Source organism: Oncorhynchus gorbuscha, linkage group LG16, assembly GCF_021184085.1.
Source record: "Oncorhynchus gorbuscha isolate QuinsamMale2020 ecotype Even-year linkage group LG16, OgorEven_v1.0, whole genome shotgun sequence".
NCBI lineage: Eukaryota > Metazoa > Chordata > Actinopteri > Salmoniformes > Salmonidae > Oncorhynchus > Oncorhynchus gorbuscha.
Window position 1 is genome coordinate 7,030,572 of NC_060188.1, and position 15,000 is coordinate 7,045,571.

The window sequence follows — 15,000 nt, forward strand, 5'->3', positions numbered from 1 at the left end:
CACACACACACACACACACACACACACACACACACACACACACACACACACACACACACACACACACACACACACACACACACACACACACACACACACACACACACACACACATTTTTTGCATCTCATTGTTGATTATGATCATTTTTTCAGTCCCTATCCAGCTCTTAGCTTCTCTGCAGGCACTTTGCTGTTGGTGGTAGAGAGATGCACACACAATCACTCTCACATCTGCTGCATCTGCACACTGCAGTGACAGGCTTTGGACACACACACACACACACACACATACACACACACACACACAGTTCCTTCCTCTGGTTTGGATTTATAAACCCTGCAGAAAGCGATGCTGCTGATGATGACCTGCTTCAGGTGAGTACTGCTGCCTAGTGATCTGAGTGATGTCAGTACTGTGATTTGGGCAGGTGTTGTGAAATAGACAGTTATGCAGGTGTTGTGAAATAGACAGTTATGCAGGTGTTGTGAAATAGACAGTTATGCAGGTGTTGTGTACACCATAAGATACAGTAGAGGGGTGGCAGGTAGCCTAGCGGTTAGAGCATTGGGCCGGTTGCTCGTTCGAAAACCTGAGCCGACAAAGTGAAAAATCTGTCTACGTGCCCTTGAGCAAGGCACTTTATGCTAATTTGATCCAGGGGCGCTGTACTATTATTAGTGACCCTGTTAAACACATTTCAATGCATCTGTCTAGTGTATGTGACAATAAAACATATACTTATTTTTATAGTGTGGGTAGGATTTTGGTTTGTTTGACTAAGCCTTTGGCCAGTTTGATTAGTTTTGTGTTCCTATCATCTTCCTGTACTTGATAATGCCCTGAGGCCAGTTGTGATGATGAAATGTCATAGAGTTTGGAGTTTAGAAGATAGATGTTATTTGTCAACAACTGTACTATTGATGGTTGGTAGAGAGGACTGTTTTGTCAGAACACGATGGTACTAATACTTAGTTGATAGCTACTGTAGGCTTCCAACGGTAGGGGTTCTAGTTTACGTGTTATCAATTGTCAAAATAAATGAATGTCCTGGCTTGGGCGTTGTTTGTTTCTCAATGGGCGTTGTTTGTTGCTTTCTGCTTCTTATAAATTTTGTGCAGTGACGATGAGTTTCTCTCACCATCAAGGAATATTCCTAGCTCACTCTCCTCCACTCCAAAAACAGAAGGATCATATTATTATTCCATAACCAGTGTTGACTGGAGAGAGTTTAGTCTGCTCCCTCCCTCAGTGGGAGTGGAGGTAAGAGGTAATGTAACATAATGTGACAGATGTGATAATGGGAGAAGATAATGTAGTTTGGGTCTCATTTGTATGTGTCACAGCAGAATCTTACTCCCAAAAACTTCTCTCTTCTCTGCCCTCATCAGGGGCGTTTTGTAGGATTCATTTGGTGCACTTTGAGATGAACATTGAGAGATTAGAACATTGAGAGATTTAATTTATTATGGGCCACCATTAGCTGCTGCCAAGGCAGCAACTCTTACTTGGGTCCAGCAACAGATAACTTGCACCTTCCCACCTCCCACAGCAGACACTGCCCGTACTCAATTACAAATCTACTGTGTCTCTACTCTGGAACACTCTCTACTCTCTTCTCTGGACCAAATACGTCTACAATGTATTGCCAAAAACCTCCATACCACTCAACAACTTCAAACAGACTCTGGCCTGTCCAATTACCCAAACTGATTAAAGAATCCCACAGTACCCAATCTCTCTCACTCACACAAGCACGCACACACGCACGCTGTGCAGTAATTAGAATCCATAGAGCAGCTTCAAGTTCTTATGGGCAGGTGGGATGTTTAGCATACCACCTAGCCAACATCCTGTGAAATTTCAGAGCGTGAAATTCAAACTGCAGAATTATAAATATTTAACTTTCATAAAATCACAAGTGTAATACATCAAAATAAAGCTGAACTTTTTGTTAATCCAGCCGCTGTGTCAGATTTTCAAAGGCTTTACTGCGAAAGCACACCATGCGATTATCTGAGGACAGCGCCCCGCACACAAAACCATGAAAAACATTTCAACCAGGCAGGTGCGACACGAAAGTCAGAAATAGTGATATAATAACTGCCTTACCTTTGATGATCTTCTTCTGTTGGCACTCCAAAAGGTCCCAGTTACATCACAAATGGTCCTTTTGTTCGATAATGTCATTCTCTATATCCATAAAAACTCAGTTTAACTGGCGCGCTTCAGTCAATAATCCACCCAGTTTCCCTCCATCAAAATACATACAAAATAAATCCCAAACGTTGCTAATAAACTTTTCCAATCAAGTCAAACAAAGTTTATAGTCAAACCTTAGGTACCCTGATACGTAAATAAACAATACAATTTAAGACGGAGAATCGTTATTGTCTTTAGCGGAGAAAAATACCAAAGAATGCACTCTCTTCCACGCGTTTGGAAACACTACAGCCAAAATAGGAGCCACCTAGAAAACAAATTTTTCCAAAAACCAGCCTGAAACTCTTTCTAAAGACTGTTGACATTTAGTGGAAGCCCTAGGAACTGCAATCAATCTAATAAAAGAGACCGCTAAAAGAGACCGCTAATAAAAGAGACCGCCATTGAAAATAGTGGAAGGCTGAATTATTTTTTTGGGGGGGCTGGTTTGTCCTTGGGGTTTCGCCTGCCATATCAGTTCTGTTATACTCACAGACATTATTTTAACAGTTATAGAAACTTTAGAGTGTATTCCATCCAGCTCTACCAATTATATGCGTATCATAGCTTCTGGGCCTGAGTAATAGGCAGTTTACTTTGGGTATGCTTTTCATCCGGCCGTGAAAATACTGCCCCCTACCCAAGAGAGGTTAAGTGATACAGTCCATTGTGTGCTCACCCCTCCTCTGCCGCTCTCTATCATTTTCTCAATGTCGTCTGCCCTCTTCTGTTGCTGTATCTTAGTCTTTTATGTTACTGTGTCTTGTCTACCCTCCTCTCTTTTCCTGTCCTAGTTGTAAAAAACAATTTAATAGTCATTTCAGTGGCTTTTTCACCTAACTTGCAAATTCTTTGTAAACCATGTTTTACATTTTCATTGTCTGTATTTCACCTGTTTTAATTTGTGCAAATAAATCATCTACAGAGCAGCTTGAAGTGATACAGTCTACTGTGTGCTCAACCCACCTCTGTTCTCGCTCCATCTGTGCTCTTCTGTCACTTAAAGATGCTGAGCACTAATGTTAGCTTACTAGCATTAGCCAAACCTTCTGCTGAGGGAGACTAGCTAGTTAGCTACCACCAACCATTCACAACCCTGTGGCTAACTCAACTGCTATTGCTGAACTTCGACTTTCTGGCTGTTCTGCCCCCTCCACATCATCCACTGCTGCCTGCTTGTGCTCAACCTGCTTGCTTCTTTTTGCCTCTCTTTCGGAAGAAGTTCCAAATATCCATATTGGCTCTGTGCTATGCTACAGACTCTGACTGAGTAACAGGCGTTTTGCTGAGTGATGACATTGTCGTGACTTTACTTGCATTGATCTGATGACTGTTATTTATTTAATCCACTAACTACGTTTAATTGTTACCCGAATAAATTAATAATTTAATGACTGACTCATTATGAATTTGGGGCACCATGGAAGAGGTTGTTTAAAGAGTTTCCATCTCCTGAATTAAACTCCATAAGGTATATATTACATCGATAAACAGTCATCTTATTTATCATTACCTTGTATCATATCATCATTCTGAACAGTCGTAACCTCATGCTTCTGCAAAAAAAACAGCCTTACTCATGATTCAGTACGACACAAATTGGTTTCATTATTTATTTACTAGCTAACTAAATACTTACACAGAATAAACATATACACTAACACACAATATGGTTTTTACACGACATGGAGAAGGAGAGAAGAAAAGACACTTATCGTCAATACATTTTCAGAACTATTCTCACAGTAATCATATAGTTTGTACATGAACCGCCACCCGTTTGGAATAAGAAATCATGAATGTATTTACGTTTGGGTGCCTTTGTTCATCGTGTTCTCCTGAACAGAACTACAGAGTTCACTCTGATCCATTCTCTCCTGAAGCTGCTTATTTGAAGATAAGAGTCAGCCGTGCTGATGGTTCCAGTGGGATGATGAGAGTAGTGTACTACGGTGATTTGACAAGAGTAGGAGGATGGTTTGACTCAGGACAGCTAATCAGCTGTACTAGTGAATGTCTGAAAGGGGAGTTTGTTTTCCTCTTCGTGTTGATAGTCAGGATATGGACACAATGGACATAAGCTGCAGCTTGCCGTCTCTCTGGTCTAAAGGAAGGTGAGTTTATTTCTTCATCTCTTGTTGAGGTTCAAAGTTCCAACCATTTCAAACATGTAGCTACTGCCTCACATATCCTGGTCTAATGTTAATTTCTGTGGGCAATCCTTTTATGCACTCTCGTCAAAAGGGGATGGTTCCGTCAGTCTGACACGCTCTCCGACCTCACTCGGGGCATGGCTACTTACTTATGCACAGTTTATAGGAGATAGATTCTCTCATACCTCCGAACACACACATTCCTATCTTAACAAAAATACTTTCATATGTTTTCATATTATATACACAACGTTAAGGATGGAGACTTCATGTTGTAGTGTAAATACTTTTCAAGTTATAGTATTTCTTTTATACCAGTTTTAATGACATCACAAAATAAAAAACAATATGACATTAGTTTCTATAGCTCCCCACTGACCATTCCCCACATTGTTATGTGAGAAATATTGTTCGTGTCCTGGGGGGGGGGGTTCAAGGGACGAGAGCGGTCCACTGCATTGAGGTACTTTTTGCAGTGCCTGATACTGTCTAGCGCAGTATATTGTATTGTTTATTTTTGTAATTACAATCTGCCAGTAAAACTTTAAAAATGTTATACTGCATAACGCAAGTGACGTGTAGTTATGGAAACTCATATCAGACTGAAATGAGACAAACATATTTTGTTTTAACATTAAGTGACTCTCATTGCCCATAATCCCTTTATTCATTAGGTGATAGTCAGAGAGCTGTGACCCAGTCTGTAATTGGCAGACACAGACCTGGGCAGACACAGACCTCCCAGACCTTTAGACACAGACCTTGGGCAGACACAGACCTTGGTCAGGTGTTAGTCACAGACCTGGGCAGGCACAGACCTGGGCAGGCACAGACCTGGGCAGGCACAGACCTGGGCAGACACAGACCTGGGCAGACACAGACTGGGCAGACACAGACCTGGGCACCCAGACCTGGGCAGACACAGACCTGGGCAGACACAGAACTTGGCAGGCACTGTGGGCAGACACAGACCTGGACAGACACAGACCTGGGCAGACAGACCTGGGCAGAGACACAGACCTGGACAGACACAGACCTGGACAGACACAGACCTGGGCAGACACAGACAGGCACAGACCTGGGCAGACACAGACCTGGGCCTGGGCAGACACAGACCTGGGCAGACCTGGGCAGACACAGACCTGGGCCGACACAGACCTGGGCAGACACAGACCTGGGCAGGCAGACCACAGACCTGGGCACAGACCTGGGCAGGCACAGACAGACCTGGGCAGACACAGACCTGGGCAGACACAGACCTGGGCAGACACAGACAGACCTGGGCAGACACAGACCTGGGCAGGCACAGACCTGGGCAGACACAGACCTGGGCAGGCACAGACCTGGGCAGACCAGACCTGGGCAGACACAGACCTGGGCAGACACAGACCTGGGCACACAGACCTGGGCAGACACAGACCTGACCTGGGCAGACACAGACACAGACCTGGGCAGGCACAGACCTGGACAGAGACCTGGGCAGGCACAGACCTGGGCAGACACAGACCTGGGCAGACACAGACCTGGGCAGACACAGAACTGGGCAGACACAGACCTGGGCAGCCAGACCTGGGCACACAGACCTGGACAGACACAGACCTGGGACACAGACCTGGGCAGACACAGACCTGGGCAGACACAGACCTGGGCAGACACAGACCTGGACAGACACAGACCTGGGCAGACACAGACCTGGGCAGACACAGACCAGGCAGGCACAGACCTGGGCAGACACAGACCTGGGCAGACACAGACCTGGACAGACACAGACCTGGGCAGACACAGACCTGGGCAGACACAGACCTGGGCAGACACAGACCTGGGCAGACACAGACCTGGGCAGACACAGACCTGGGCCGACACAGACCTGGGCAGACACAGACCTGGGCAGGCACAGACCTGGACAGACACAGACCTGGACAGACACAGACCTGGGCAGACACAGACCTGGGCAGGCACAGACCTGGGCAGACACAGACCTGGGCAGACACAGACCTGGGCAGACACAGACCTGGGCAGACACAGACCTGGGCAGACACAGACCTGGGCAGACACAGACCTGGGCAGACACAGACCTGGGCAGACACAGACCTGGGCCGACACAGACCTGGGCAGACACAGACCTGGGCCGACACAGACCTGGGCAGACACAGACCTGGGCAGACACAGACCTGGGCAGAGATTGTCTTGTTCACTGTCTTGTCATGATATAATCATTACCTTTCCTGTGTTTGTGACTCTGTCTGCACTCTGTAAGATTTACTGGTTGTTGTTATCCAGATAGATGGAAAATAACATTGTATATTTACCTTAAAAAGGGACAAGAAAATATGATTGATTTTGTTTAGTTGACAACTAAAATGTGTGCTTGTCACACCCTGACCGGTTTCACCTGTCCTTGTTATTGTCTCCAACCCCTCCAGGTGTTGCTTGTTTTCAATTTTGTTTTTTTGAATTGTTACCCCTTACCTCTCCTCTTCTCGGCTTTTGAACCCCTTCAGGGGGCCACCATTTTTTCCAAGTCGGACCTTCGGAATGCCTACCACCTGGTTTGGATATGCGAAGGGGATGAGTGGAAGACAGCCTTCAACACAGCCAGCGGACATTATGAGTATCAGGTAATGCCGTTTGGACTCACCAACGCCCCCGCTGTTTTCCAGGCTTTGGTAAACAATGTGCTCCAGGACACGCTCAACTGTTTTGTGTTCGTCTACCTTGACGACATCCTGTTTTTCCCGGTCTTACCCATGAACTTGTTCTTCATGTCAGGCAGGTCCTTCAGCGCCTCCTGGAGAACCAACTGTTGGTTGGTGAAAGCCGAGAAGTGTGTGTTCCACCGCTCTACAATCACTTTTCTGGGATATGTCATTGCTGAGGGTAATGTCCAGATGGATCCTGGAAAGGTGAAAGCAGTGGTGGATTGGCCTCAACCAGCGTCCAAGGTGCAGTTGTAACATTTCCTAGGATTCTACCAAAGTACTGTTCAAATGGTCTCCTACTGTCAACAAAGCCTTTGTGGACCTGAAGCATCGGTTCACAACAGCACCCATCCTCATCCATCCGGACCCGCCGCGTCAATTTGTGGTTGAGGTGGATGCAGCTGATGTTGGAGTAGGGGCCATCCTGTCCCAGCGATCTGTACAGGATCAAAAGCTAATTTTGGTCCTGTGCAGATCGGGCTCATTCCTCCAGACTAACCTGTCATCCTGGTTCCCACCCTACCCTATCCTTCCTTTGACAATGTTTCTGGAGGCCCACAATGGTTCCTGACGTCTCTGCCTTCGTCACCGCATGCACGATGTGCGCCAAGAACAAGACTCCACGGCAAGCTCCTTCTGGCCTTCTTCAGCCACTACCATCGTCCCTGGTCCCACATCTCTCTGGGCTTTGTCACTGGGCTTCCCCCGTCTGATGGCAACACCGTCATTCTGACAGTGGTGGATCGGTTTTCTAAGGCCGCTCATTTCATCCCTCTCCTTAAACTACCCTCTGCCAAGGAAACGGCCCATCTCATGGTGCATCACGTCTTCTGGATCCATGGTCTCCCAGTGGATATGGTTTCCGACCAGGGTCCTCAATTCTCATCTGAGTTTTGGAAGGCATTCTGCACCCTTATTGGGTTATCAGCCAGGCTGTCCTCCGGATTCCATCCCCAATCAAATGGCCAGTCGGAGCGAGCTAATCAGGACCTGGAGACCACCTTAAGATGCCTGGTTGCAACCAACCCCACTACCTGGGGCCATCAACTGGTCTGGGTGGAGTATGCCCAGTATGAACTCCTGAGGGTTCAACCATGCACCCAGCTAGGCACCCCTGGGGGGGGGGGCTGTCACACCCTGATCTGTTTCACCTATCCTTGTTATTGTCTCCACCCCACCCAGGCGTTGGTTGTTTTCCCTTGTGTATTTATCCCAGTGTTTCCTGTCTCTCTGTGCCAGTTCTTCTTGTATGTTTCAAGTCAACCAGCATTTTTGTCCCATACTCCTGCCTTTGCTATTCTCCTTTTTCTAGTCCTCCCGGTTTTGACCATTGCCTGTTCTGGACTCTGTACCCGCCTGCTTGACCATTCAGCCTGCCTTTGCCTATTCCTTTTTCGATTATTAAACAGCTTAAACTACAACCATCTGCCTCCTGTGTCTGCATCTGGGTCTCTCCTTGTGTCATGATAGTACTTTTGAACTGTACTTTGCACAGGTTTGAGTTCACATGGCATCGTACTACAGCATCCAGTTTGTTGTGAAACAGTTTTGCTCAGTTTTGAGGAGATTGAGGTCCTGATTGATGTAAATGGTTGCTGATGAGGTTCAGTGTCATGTTTGTCATTTATTGTCATGTCTTGTCCCTGTGCTCCCCATGCTATTCGTTTCCCTCTGCTGGTCTTGTTTGGTTCTTTCCCTCCTTCTATCCCTCTCTCTCCCCCTCCCTCTCTCACTCTCTCGCTCTCTCTTCTCTCTGTCGTTCCGTTCCTGCTCCCAGCTGTTCCTATTCCCCTAATCATCATTTAGTCTTCCCACACCTGTTCCCGATCCTTTCCCTGATTAGATTCCCTATTTATTCCTTTGTGATCCGTTCCTGTCCCGTCGGTTCCTTGTATTGTATTCACCATGCTGTGATTGCGTTTCGCCCTGTCCTGTCGTGTTTTTGCCGTGATTGTGTATCACCCTGTCCTGTCGTGTTTTGTGCCTTCATCAGATGCTGCTGTGAGCAGGTGTCTCAGTCGACTACGGCCTGCGCCTACCCGAAGCGACCTGCAGTCTGTGGCCGCTTCTCCAGTTGTTTCCCCTCTACAAGTCTAGAGGATTTCTGTTATTCCGTTTTGGACTTTAATAAACTCTGTTTCTGTTAAGTCGCGTTTGGGTCCTCTTTCACCTGCATGACATTCAGTCTCTGGAATATAGTCTAAAACCCTGCAGCTTCTGCTATTGCCATTTGGACTAATGTAGATTGTCCTGTGTTGCTTGCTGTACTTTATTGTTTTCATCCCTCTGACCTTTGCCGGGCAGTGATGAGCTAGATTTGACTAACATATGTATTTCCACTGGCCTCGTACAAACCATTCTAATCTTGCAAGCTCACATCTCCACTGCCTCCCTACATAGATTACCATGCGAGAACAGCAGCGTGTGCGTCACACCTCCACCCCTGTCTCAGTCCCTCTCATCAATATTAACTCTCTGTTTATAATGGGTGGACCCAGATGATCTGTCACTGGGTGTTATCACAGACTTTATTATCTCTCTCTCTCTCTCTCTCTCTCTCTCTCTCTCTCTCTCTCTCTCTCTCTCTCTCTCTCTCTCTCTCTCTCTCTCTCTCTCTCTCTCTCTCTCTCTCTCTCTCTCTCTTTCATTATCTTTCCTTCTCTATTTGATTATCACAGCCTTGGTGTGCACTTGCCCTGTGGATTCATAGGTGAAGTCACTGTCCTCTCCAGCTTCTTCTAAACTTGACCAGCCAGCTTGTGCTTCTGTCCCAGCCAATCTCCCCATCTCTCCCCATGGATGTGTTCGAGTTTTAAGCAGCCTACTTCCTTTAATAAATTCTCTCTTCCATTTCTGACGCAGTCGCCAGCAGAACTTCTTAAACTGACGAACAACCCATGGGTTAGCAAGTGCTGGAACACTTCAATGTTCTGCAAAACATATGGGTGACAAGTGTCACACATATCAAACGATGCAGCTCTGGAGAAGAGCATGACACTTTGGACACACATGAGCATTTTGGAATTGAGCGGTTGCCATGACCACCCCTGGGTGGCCCAGTAGTCAAGGAAAAGGGAAAGGAGGAGGAGTAGAGTGAAACAAAGAGAGGCGTATCATCTGACTCTGTCCTGAGGATGTTTTGGAGGTTTTGAGATTTTTGAGAGAGAGAGCCACGCTTTTTATTCTTCTCTCTTTCTTTTTGGGCGGCTGGCTTCCTACCCTGCAGCAAGCTCACCTTCTTCCTCTTCTCCTGTCCTTCTCCCCGCTGTTTCTCCTGGAGAGTTCTTTTCTTTATTCAAACCTCATGAAGACTAATTACTCTTGTTAAGGACGTAGAGACGCCTACTTACCTTCTCGTTCAGAGCTCTTTCACTACTTCCTGGTACTCTGAAGAGGCATGGGGAGGGATAGGAGCATCTCCCGCCACTTTCGGTACAGTGCTCTGTGTGCTTTCATCTTCATTATGCTCTTAGCTTGTTTAGCGCTGAGATGATAAGTATTTGTTGATGTTGTTATTACTAAAGCTTGGACATGAGAGTTTCTGTGATTTCTCTTTTGTCAAAACTTTTTGCCTTATTGTGAAAATAGCATCAACTAAGAATGTGTGCACTTGGCTTACAATAGTGTTTCTATTGCTTGAAGTTCATATTAAAGTTTGATATTATTCCGTTTGCAATTATTGAAACACTTGTATGTGTAATAGTTAAAGCTCCCTGTACCTTATAATGTTGACCGTAGATTTACCTATTTTTCACTGTGTTATGCTAAAGGTATTGCAAGATACGGCACCCCATTACTTTGTGCATTTATAGTTGCTGTGTCTAAGCTCTCCTCTCTCTAGCCTGGTAGACAGTAACAGCCCACTACACATCAGCATGTGAATCGGATTTATCATCTCTCCTAACTGGGTCTCACAGGAGATAATTGGCATTGTTCTTCCTTAATAAGTTTCCCACATTCTGGTTGTCATTCATCCCTGAGAGTGGCGCGTCCTTGATCCACCCCTCCTCCATCTTTAGTTATAGATAGACACGACCTGCTTTTAATTGAGGGCATAGCGAGGCCTTGATCACAGAGGCCTACATCCCTACTCAACGTGGAAGAATCGTTTAAGTTTCCTTTAACTTTGGTTCAGGGCAGAAAGGTCTGATGCTGTCTTGTTTCACCTATCCAAAGTTTTCAGACCCTGTGCACAAGATGTTGGATCGAGGTAGGACAAAGTGCTTGGGAGTGGGCCCTGGGTCTATAGTATAGATTGGATTTCATTTTTCTAAATTTCTCATCCTCCATTTTGTCTTGTGTGACCTCTCGATAAAAGCTGAAAGGCCTACAGTGTCACGTCCTGACCATAGAGAGTCCTTATTTTCTATGGTAGAGTAGGTCAGGGCATGACTGGGGGTTAGTCTAGTTTATTATTTCTATGTGGTGTTCTAGGTTTGTTTTTCTATGTTGGTGATTGTGTATGATTCCCATACACATATGCATACATATACACATATATACATACACATACATATATAGACATCATTTTTTTGAATATACCTTTATTATTCCCCGCAAACCCTACCACCCTTCCCCCAACTAATAAACAATAAACCTTCAGTTTATACATCTTATACACATTTTACAGACACAATCTATTTCACAATAGTTATATTTTGTTTGTTTTTAGTCATTCCTCTATTTCTGATTCACATCCAGTTTGATTTCTAATTCGAACTGTGCTATTTCACAACATTTCTGAACCTATATACATTTTACAGACCCCGTATGTTTTACATTGGTTATCTTGTTATTAGTTCCACCCTTCAGCTCCATTCAACCATTCCATCTATCTCTCAACACCATCCATTTTAGATTTCTTTTTGCCATGTATTTTTCAACTGTGCTCGGATGTTTCACAAACCTTTATATTATCATAGCTTCTACAGATTGTAAATTAAAAATGTTGCTAAAATACTTATTATGTTATTGATGGATTGACTATGGCTTTTCAAATCACCCAGAATTGCTATCTGCACTGTTAGTTCTAGGTAAATGTTGCAATTCTTCAGCCATTCCAGGACCTGTGACCAAAAATGAGCTACATATGTACAATACCAAAATAAATGATCTAATGACTCTGCCTCCTCACAGCAGAATCTGCAGAGCTGGGAAGATTGTATGCCCCATATATACAGTGCCTTGCGAAAGTATTCGGCCCCCTTGAACTTTGCGACCTTTTGCCACATTTCAGGCTTCAAACATAAAGATATAAAACTGTATTTTTTTGTGAAGAATCAACAACAAGTGGAACACAATCATGAAGTGGAACGACATTTATTCTATATTTCAAACTTTTTTAACAAATCAAAAACTGAAAAATTGGGCGTGCAAAATTATTCAGCCCCCTTAAGTTAATACTTTCTAGCGGAATATTTTTTGTTCATATAATTTAAAAGCAAGTCACTCGGTGTAGGCAAAACCATAAGCATATAGGAAAACTGTGATATGACTAAAGAGTTAATTAAGGTGATTTTTCCACAAATAGACAGGTATTTTCCTTTCCATGGTAGCAAGATCTTATCTATTTTTGCTAACTTTCTATAAAAATGCATTGGAGTGAGATCATTACTTTCTTTTGGGATTTGAATACCGAGTATGTCCACATCTCCGACAGACCATTTCATTCGTAAACTACACGGTAATGTAAAATTAGCATTTTTTTGTGATCCAATACATAATAATAATTTGGTTTTAATCCAGAGAGGATAGCAAAAGTATCTAGATCCTCTATGAGGCAGTGGAGAGAAAACATGAATCATCAGTGTACAATGACACCTTAGTTTTTAAGCCAACATTTGGATGGCAATAATAAATAGATATGCCGAAAGTGGACAACCTTGTTTTACTCCTCTAGATAGTTTAAAACTTTCTGAGATTTAGCCATTATTTACTATTTTACACCTTGGGTTACAATACATAGCTTTAACCCATTTTAAAAGAGATTCCCCAAAATTGAAATATTCTAGGCATTTATATATAAACTTCAGTCGTACTTTATCAAAAACTGTCTGATTAGGATGAATAATACCTGACAATATTTTTTTCATTCTATGAGCCAAGCATTCTGCTAGATTTTTGCATAACAACACTAAAGTGTAAGAGGTCTCCCATTTTTTAAATGGACTGGATCTTTATATATACCACTTGGGTCCTGTTTCAGTAATATTGATATCAGACCTTTTTGTTGCGTGTCTGATAATCTACCATTTATATAGGAGTGGTTAAAACATGCTAATAATGGTCCTCTGTGTATATAAAAGCAGGTTTTGCATGCTCCCACTGGTATGCCATCCAGCCCTGGAGATTTCCCAGCCTTAAAGGCTTTAATTGCATCAAGAAGTTGGCCTTCACATGAGTCTTTCTGTACAGATGTTAATTTGACATTATTATTAGGAAGAAATCCACACAATTAGTTTCAGTTAGTGGAGATGGAGGAGACTGAAATTAAAACATATTCTTTAAATACTTTACTTCCTCTTTCAAAATATAATTTGGTGAATCATGCGTGACTCCATCATTTGTAACAAGTTTCAATACATTGTTTTTGGTAACATTTCTATGTTGAATTTGGTGCATCTCCCCCATATTCCATCCAGTTTGCTTTATTTTTATAATATATTACACTGGGTCTTTCTTGAATAAGTTCCTCCATTTCATTTCATTTTTCCTCTAACTTATTCTGTGCCTCTATGATACATTTTTTATTGCTATCTAACTGTACTGTTAGTCCTTCAATTTCCTTTGTTAATATGGACTCTTTTGATCTAAATTGCTTTTGTTTTATAGATGAGTACTGAATTGAATGGCTTCTAAAGGCACATTTAAAAGTGTCCCATACAGTAAGGGGATCTGCTGTACCTATGTTATGTCTGAAAGTCAGTTGTAAATTCTTCTGTCCTAGTTCTAAACAATGTATCATCTAGTAGGCTTTGATTAAATTCCAATATCCTCACCAGGTTTATTTGAACAGTGAGAGGCAGAATAACAACAAAAAAATCCAGAAAACACATGTCAAACATGTTATCAATTGATTTGCATTTTAATGAGGGAAATAAGTATTTCACCCCTCTGCAAAACATGACTTAGTACTTGGTGGCAAAACCCTTGTTGGCAATCACAGAGGTCAGACGTTTCTTGTAGTTGGCCACCAGGTTTGCACTCATCTCAGGAGGGATTTTGTACCACTCCTCTTTGCAGATCTTCTCCAAGTCATTAAGGCTTTCGAGGCTGACGTTTGGCAACTTGAACCTTTAGCTCCCTTCACAGATTTTCTATGGGATTAAGGTCTGGAGACTGGCTAGGCCACTCCAGGACCTTAATGTGCTTCTTCTTGAGCCACTCCTTTGTTGCCTTGGCCGTGTGTTTTGGGTCATTGTCATGCTGGAATACCCATCCACGACCCATCTCTGAATGTTGTAGTGTGATCCCCTCACCATGGTTTACTGCAGCTAGTGTTGCCAGCACTGCCACTGCCTGGGTGGGGGCACCCCAACGGAATCCCCACCGGCTAGGTACAAGGTTGTCAAGGGCTCAGCCTCTTTTCATATTTCAGTTATCCTGCTGCAGTGCCAGGTTGTTCCTCTGGGAAGCAGTAGAGAGGGGTCTGTACCTGTGTTGCTGGTGCAACCAGGGACAGTGACTGATGACTCCATACTGTGGATAAATATGAAAATGTTACAACAGCCTCAATTAAAAACCACCAACCTGCCCATTCTTTTAATTTTATCGACTATGGGGAACACTACAAATAGGGCCCATTTGTAGAAGAATGTTTAGCAATCCCACCCCTCATCCAGCCTACTGTATTCTCCAGGGTGGAAGGTGTGGAGGAGTATGACAAGGTCAGTTTTAGTGTTGATTGTGTTACATATTGTGTATCTAAATGTGTTGATACTTAAGGAGC

General features: G+C 43.8%; 1 protein-coding gene across 1 annotated transcript in view; it reads left to right on the plus strand.

Moving 5' to 3' along the window:
• The window catches only part of LOC123998933 (delphilin-like), a 29,122-nt gene that overhangs the window by 9,981 nt on the left and 4,141 nt on the right, over positions 1-15,000 (plus strand). The window contains exon 6 of the mRNA XM_046304188.1: positions 9,046-9,093. Within this exon, the coding sequence (XP_046160144.1) occupies positions 9,046-9,093 (48 nt within the window). The remainder of the gene's footprint in view (positions 1-9,045; positions 9,094-15,000) is intronic.